Source organism: Populus nigra, chromosome 6, assembly GCF_951802175.1.
Source record: "Populus nigra chromosome 6, ddPopNigr1.1, whole genome shotgun sequence".
Classification (NCBI taxonomy): domain Eukaryota; kingdom Viridiplantae; phylum Streptophyta; class Magnoliopsida; order Malpighiales; family Salicaceae; genus Populus; species Populus nigra.
The window spans coordinates 10,342,104-10,350,025 of record NC_084857.1 but is presented as its reverse complement, the minus strand read 5'-3'; the positions used below and the strand labels follow the sequence as shown (position 1 = coordinate 10,350,025).

At 34.1% G+C, this 7,922-nt stretch overlaps 1 protein-coding gene across 1 annotated transcript; it reads left to right on the top strand.

The window, feature by feature from the left end:
- Window positions 1-453: 453 nt before the first annotated feature.
- LOC133696872 (probable potassium transporter 17) lies at window positions 454-6,208 on the top strand. The gene is made up of 8 exons (XM_062119159.1): window positions 454-896; window positions 1,275-1,497; window positions 2,341-2,583; window positions 2,670-2,720; window positions 3,350-3,610; window positions 3,970-4,022; window positions 4,103-4,472; window positions 5,001-6,208. The coding sequence occupies exons 1-8, from the start codon at window positions 705-707 to the stop codon at window positions 5,852-5,854; spliced, it is 2,247 nt and encodes a 748-aa protein (XP_061975143.1). The 5' UTR covers window positions 454-704; the 3' UTR covers window positions 5,855-6,208.
- Window positions 6,209-7,922: the final 1,714 nt, after the last annotated feature.

Here is a 7,922-nt window from a genome sequence, read left to right as displayed (position 1 = left end):
TCAATATAAAATTGTTGTCAAGAACTTCACTATTTTTTGGAAGATTTAGAAAACACAAGCATTAAAACGAACCCTAAACTAAAAATAAATTAATGACAGTTTGGTTGTATATAATGAGAAAATCTTCGATGATATTGTTAATAAAATTATTATAAAGTAATTTTAAAATATGATAACTTAAAAGAATAATTATAACATTAAGTTTTGTTATTTATTTTGAAAGCATTTTTAAATTAATTTTTTTATATGAGTTATTACATATATTTTAAATTATTTTTTTATATAACACATGTTTATATAATATATAATATTAAACATTTATTAATAATTTACCATCTGATTTCAAAATTACTTGCTCCGCCACTGAGTACCAAGTTTATAAATACCATCAAAATCTACTTGATGAATGTTAAAGACAAGACATCGATACTAATCCTGCCAAATCTCGTTTATTTATTTTAATATTTCGGTACTATATTGGCGTGATGACAAACACCCCATTATAACGTGGAAAAAAGAAATTGGAATCAAAGCCAGTCAACCAGCCACCCTGAAGTCCTTGTGGTCTTCTCCTATCTACGTTAGAGTCAGAGCCCAGAGGAGTGGTCGACTGGTCGTGCTTATATATACACACACAAGCGAAAGTAGCAGTAGTAAGTAACGTGAATGTTATAGAAAAGAAAAATAAAATTCTTGAAATCAAGATGTTAGGAGGAGGAGGAGGAGGGCAGGGTGGGTCTGGGCAGGAGTTGAGAGCGGCAGACTCAGCGGCAAATAAGAGGGAGTTTGTTGTAAATGTGGAGTCATCTAGTTCGAATCGCCACTCCCTTCATCCTCGCAATAGCGCCTTCTTCATCCCGCCACCACCACTTACTATTACTACCGCTCACCCCGAGGTATTACCTATTGCACTACTCTACTCTCTCCCTCCCTCCCTCTGTTTTTATACATCACAGCTGGCCAAAAAGCATTCATGGACTTGGCGAGTAATTTATACGATAATAACGTAACCATTCTATTGTTTTTGCAATTTTTTTTTTCAAATTTAAACATGACCGTATCAATTCGTCTTGATGGAATATTTTTGTGTTTGAATGTTAGACTTCTTGTTTCTCCTTTCCTCCTTGATTAAATTTTCTTGTGGGTTATTCCTGTTTACCCTGGATTTAATTATTTACATGCCAACGGGCTTATCGGCTATAGCACATTGGCACTCTTGCAAAGTAAGAGGAACCTAGCTTTGTTGGTAATGAATTTGTTTGGATGTTAACTAGGAGAGGGGAAGATGGGAGACAGTGGTGCTAGCATACAAGACACTTGGAGTTGTCTTTGGAGGGCTTGTGACATCACCATTATATGTATATCCATCAATGCCATTGAAGTCTCCTACTGAACAGGACTACTTGGGAATCTATAGCATCATGTTTTGGACTCTCACACTCATCGGGGTTGTTAAATACACCAGTATAGCCCTTAAGGCTGATGATCAGGGCGAAGGTTTGAGCGTCTAATCCATCTTGTTGATTTGCATTCTATTCTTTGTGTTATGTTCAAGTTCTGCCCCAGCTGTCTTCTTGTCATTTTAACTTTTTCGTGTGTATAACTAATATATTAGTATTAAAGATGAATGATGCGGTTTTTCGTGTCTTTGATTCCTTCTGGTTTAAGTTTTATGGTTTAGTCCCTCCCCAGAATTTTGTTTGCAATTGGATGGATACTCTTCTTTTTTTTCCTCTCTTTTCGTGTAGGGGTTCTTTTTTAGTTCTAAAATTCATCTCTTCTACATGTTCACTTATATAGAATCTCCTTTTAAGATGTATTTTGATTCTATTGATGTAGGCTAAACATGTTAGTTTACGTTCCTCCTAACATGTGCGGTTTGCAATTGAAAAAAAAAAAAGAAGGGCTCATTCTGTCCATTTTAATCTTTAAAGTTTGAAAATGTTTTCTGCTCACTGGATCCTGCTGAGATATGAACAATTTGTATGGATAATAGGAAGTAAGGATTGAGCAGATGTTCAATTTATAGAATGAAGTACGGATTTCTTTTTTGAGGAGTTGCCAGAGGTTGGTAGAACCATTTGAATTTGCACTTTGTTGTTAAAAACTGTGTGGTAGATTGGATAACTGGTATATGATTGTTTGTCTATATAATTTTTTACACCTTGATTTCTTTCACTTTCAAGGTGCTTATGCAAGAGTTATGTTTTTTTCATATGTAATTACCTAAACTTTTGATTGCTCTGTTACTTCAAGATGGTCCTTGATCTGCCAGAATGAACATAAAATAGTTGCTAGAAAAGTATACTCTCATAACAGCTAACAACTGATCGTGTGCAGGTGGAACATTTGCTCTGTACTCGTTGCTCTGTAGGAATATGAATATCGGTATCCTTTCCTCCAAACAAGTACAGACAAACTCACGTTTATCTCACTCTGTCTTGCATGGAAGCACTGAGAATAAAAGCAGACTTGGAATTTTTTTTGAAAGAAGCATAGTTGCCAGGAGAGTACTACTTTTCATTGCCATGTTAGGCACATGCATGTTAATTGGGGATGGTATACTTACACCTGCAATCTCAGGTTTTTCATCCTTCCTTTTCCTTTTCCTTCATGCACAGTTGTATTTTTCTTGGATTGTTTCCTTGAACTCTTAAATCTCTTGACAGTGTTGTCAGCTATGGATGGAATAAGAGCACCTTTTCCTTCTGTCAGCAAATGTAAGTGGTAATGATGAATGTTTTAAGTTGCAAGTTGCAATTACCTTGAGAATCTTATTCAGATACCCAAAGATATGAAGATGCCACTGCACAGTTCTTGTCAAGTCATCCCATGTCCACTGAACATATTTGTTCTCGCCTTCAATGCTCTTGAGATTGCGTTTTTGGAAATTATATATATATATATATATATATATATATATATATATATATTGACTGTGAGATCCATAGTGCCATTTGTGTTTTGTGAACAATAAAGTGAATTGGGATGATTTCAATCATGGATTTGAGCTCAACCCTGTTTATTGACTGTGAGATAAGTCCATATGCAACTTGCATAGATTGAATCTCGTAACACTATCATCTGGTAAAGAAAACTTACTACCATATGTGTAGTTTGAACAAGTAAGTGAAGATAAAAACAATCAAAGTGTAAGGTCAAAGGAAACTTCAAGGAAGTCATCTTAGATGGAAATATATTTTCAAACATCCTTGATGCTTTGCCAAATTATGCTTGAACACGGGATAATGGAAGGTCATAATTTGAGTATATCTGTCTCTCCATCTTAAATGAGATTTTCTCTCCTTGAGTTTACAAGTTAACTTTTTTTATATATATATTGTTCCAGCTTTGGTGGAAACACTTTCTGCAGGAGTTCTAGTTGTTTTGTTTCTGCTACAAAAGTTTGGCACCTCTAGAGTGAGTTTTATGTTTTCCCCAATAATGGGTGCGTGGACCTTGTGTACTCCATTAGTAGGGATTTATAGCATCATTCAGCATTACCCTAGCATATTCAAGGCTTTGTCACCTCACTACATATTCCGCTTCTTTTGGAGAAATGGAAAGGAAGGCTGGCTGTTGCTTGGAGGAACTGTTCTCTGTATCACAGGTTGAACTTTTTGCTGCTCTTAAATTAGAAGATTAAACATTTCTTTCTGCTCTGATTGATTTGACTTTGTGCTACTCGAATATTGTTCCAATATTTCCAACTATCCGAGGAGTTTAGATATGACAGCCAGGTTTCTTTCCAAGAAATTCATTGCTTAAAATATTAGAACTAAAATTCCCTTGAATTTGGAGAAGAAATTCCTAGTAGCTTGTTTGGTGTTTCATTGGATGTCTAGACTTGCTCGCATGTCCTATAACTGTTTGAAAATGCTGATAAGAATGTCAGAGTGAGTTTCCTTCTTCCTTTCCATATATCAAAACTAAAACTAGCACTTTTTTATTTGACTTTCTGTTATAAAGGTTCTGAAGCACTGTTTGCGGATCTCGGTCATTTTAACAGGAGCTCAATTCAGGTAAACTGTTGATTTTCATTTTACTTTCTTGGACCTCTTTTAATATATCGATAGCTTAGTCTATGTTCGTTGTTCAATAGATCGCCTTTTTGCTTACAATATATCCATCACTGGTTCTGACATATGCGGGGCAAACTGCATACCTTATCAAGAACCCAAATGATCATGATGATGGATTTTACAAGTTTATACCTACAACAATTTATTGGCCGATCTTTATCATAGCCACCCTAGCTGCTGTTGTTGCAAGCCAGTCATTGATATCAGCCACCTTCTCTGTCATCAAGCAATCCGTTGTTCTGGATTATTTCCCTAAAATTAAGGTGGTGCATACATCTTCTAACAAAGAGGGTGAAGTCTACTCCCCAGAAGTCAATTACATTCTCATGATTCTTTGCGTTGCAGTGATACTTATTTTTGGAGATGGAAAGGATATCGGAAATGCTTTTGGTATGGTAAATCGGTACACTCAGCTTTCTTTAGATGACATTTTCAACAACCACACATTGCTTTCATTTTGTAGAGCTGATCTCTTTTCACATCACTGTTATCAGTTATACCTCAGCGTATTTCAACCCCAATAACATGTAGTAGAGAGTGCACTGGCTGCTTAGAGGCAATTACAATTCTCAAAGTTTGCTCATTATTAAGTTTAGTGATGATAGCATCTATAAAAGTGTTATAATAGTGCTAATCTTTCATGCAGATAATTTTTTTAAAAAAAAAATTTCTGCAATAAAATGTTGCCATTCCTTTAAAAAATGCTGAAAGGTAGGTCTATTTCCAAATTCTTCAACCTAATTCAACAGAAACATAATTGGATAATGCTTTTCTCTAAGTTGACTCTTATTGGCTTAAAGCCGTGCATTTTATGCTGTTGTTGGAGTCATTACGTGGCTCTTCATCCTGGCTGACAAAACCCATGTACTTTCTGTTTTCAGGATACAACCTATTAAATTTTTTTATACGTGCTTGCAGGTGTTGTTGTTAGTCTAGTGATGCTTATCACCACAATATTACTGACATTAGTTATGATCATGATATGGAGAACTCCGCCATGGCTGGTTGCAATTTACTTCTTCATATTTTTTACGATGGAAGGGGTTTATGCCAGTGCTGTTTTGAGTAAAATACCTGAGGGTGGATGGATTCCTTTTGCCATTTCTTTTATCCTTGCTTTCACCATGTTTGGCTGGTTTTATGGAAGGCAGAAGAAGATAGAGTATGAGTTGACTCACAAGATAGACTTGGGAAGACTGGGAATACTATTATCCGAGCCAGGTATACAGAGGGTTCCAGGATTTTGCTTCTTTTACACCAACATTCAAGATGGCCTGACGCCTATCCTTGGACATTATATTAAAAACATGAAATCTCTACACACAGTCACTATTTTCACCACGCTTCGATATTTGTTGGTGCCCAAGGTTGCTGCGCATGAGAGGATTGTTGTCAACAAACTTGGCCTTGAAGGAGTTTATGGGTGCGTGATTCAATATGGCTATGCAGATTCCTTAAATCTCGAAGGAGATGACTTTTTAAGTCAAGTTACAGATAGCTTGCAGTTGTCCATACAAAACTGCTCTGGCGGCGTAACATGCGATCATGAGGAGGTTCAGGAAGAGATTTCTGCATTTGAAGAAGCAAAGCTGGCTGGAGTGGTTCACATTCGAGGGAAGACAAGGTTTTATATAGGCAACAACTGTGGTTGGTTTGAAAGAAGTATGCTTGCATTTTATGAATTCTTGCACAGTAATTGTAGGTCTGCGCTGCCAGCCCTTGGGGTGCCACTACCACAGCGTATTGAGGTTGGAATGCTTTATGAAGCTTGAATGGATTAAAGCTTTATCATATGCATAGCCATATAAGAGGAAAATCACTATAAGTGCATCATGGAATTTGTATTTTTAGCCAAGAAATCCCACCACATTTCTCATGTGCCGATTGTTTACGCGGCTGCGACTGTGTTTTAATTAAAATATAGTTTGTAGCTATTTGATAATGAAAAAAAAAGTAATTTACTGTTTATAAACCCTACATAATTTTTGCGTTTGAAACGCTGTTAATGAAAAGTAAAGAAATCCTGCTTTTCACGTACCGTGCATGATAGTAAACAGTGCAAGAGAATTGCACTGTTCACTTAAAAAACAATAAACAGTGTAATTCATTTACACTGTTCACGTGAATATTTTTTTCAGTGTATTAATTTTATTAACAGTTTTTTTTAAAAAAAATTAGTTTAGAGTGAATTAAATTCATTCACACCGTGATGTGAATAATATTTTTTTTCCTGAAAAACTAATTTAGAGTGAATTAAATTCACTTGCACTGTAATATCAATTTTATACCTGATAATATTTTATCTAATTTTATTACACGCTCAAAAAATTATGAAAAATGTAATTCTTATAGGATGAATTTTGTACGTAATGAAATTATAAAAAATATTTTATATAAAGTATTATTTATTTCATGATACAATAGAAGTAATTAATTCTACAATATTTAAATTTAAAACTATCAATATTAATATATATTTTTTAAAATTATTTTATAACCTCAATTTTAAAAATATTTTTAACTAAATACATTAAACTACTTTTTCTTCAACCTCAATTTTAACCACAGTTTTAACCAACATCTATTTTTTCAAACCAATCCAAATTAAAAATATTTTTTATAAAATAACTTTTTTAAAATCACAACCACAACATCACTGTATTCTATTTTGTAAGCTGCCTGAGAATTGAATAAATAGATACTGAGAGATGTTTTACATAGGTTCAACATTTGGATTTGAGTGCTAGGGAAACCCACAGTTAACAAAAAAAAAGGCATAAAAGCTGAGCAACCTACGAACATAAAGAGCATTGAAATTATAATTGCAAGTAATAATAGATAACCCCATCCTTTTTTTCATTTTATTATTTTTTCATTTTTGTTATCATACTTTTTTTCTTTACAATCACATCCTTTTATGATTATGATTAAATTAACAACCAAATTATAATAAATTGTTATACAAAGGCAAAACTTATAGATAAGGGACCAAATTGTAAAGCATAAAAGAATAACGTGTTCAACTTATAGTTTTAAAAACTGACCTGACCCGGGGCTGGAACCAGGTCGAGTTTAAGAAAAAATAGGGGAAGTCACAACCTAGGGTGACCTGATTGATTGACCTAGCAAGACACGGTCAAAAACTTGGTTGAAACCTGTTGATTTTTTTTTTTTATCAAAACGACATTGTTTTGAGTTAAAAAAAGAATCTCAGTGACCTGGTCAAAACTCGTGATCCGGCCGGGTTGACCACCGGAACAGGTTTCAAAACTCTGGTTCAGCCTAGAATTCACGTGACAAAAAATATTTTAATCCCTTATTTCCCTCCTCCTTCCATTGTAATCACTCTAGTTTTTTAGATATTTTATTTTGATTTACAACTTTATTTTTCAATCCTTGGCCGAAAAGGAAAGAAGCTCATTAGAAAATGACAAATAAAAGAAAAAAAAGTTAGGTGGCCATGTTTCAACCTTAATTTTTTTTTAATATCAATGAGTTTTATTTAATGAGAAAGTTTCATTAAGATGTTTTTAAATTATTATTTTATTTGAAAAAGTAGATTGAAGTTGTGGAGGTTTTTTGAGTTGTTAAATTGTGTTTTTAGATTCCAAAGATATTTATTAGATGAAAATAAAATGAAAAATATATTTTGGATTAAAAAACTCTCTATCCGATTTCATGGCCACCTTTTCAGTGGTCAAAAACTAAGTAATGAGTGCATCACTTATAATATTTTTTTTTAAATAAAAACAAAGGACATGTCATCCATCCTATTACATGGACTAAAAATAAAAATTGCCTAAGAGCACATGCTTGACCTTGCAAGCCCTCGTGTGTGGG

Excerpts from the sequence above, each read along its gene's own strand:
- LOC133696872 (XM_062119159.1), top strand. The coding sequence starts at position 705 with ATGTTAGGAGGAGGAGGAGGAGGGCAGGGTGGGTCTGGGCAGGAGTTG. Across the intron at positions 897-1,274 it reads TTACTACCGCTCACCCCGAG|GAGAGGGGAAGATGGGAGAC; the intron begins GTATTACCTATT and ends GATGTTAACTAG. Across the intron at positions 4,473-5,000 it reads GGATATCGGAAATGCTTTTG|GTGTTGTTGTTAGTCTAGTG; the intron begins GTATGGTAAATC and ends ACGTGCTTGCAG.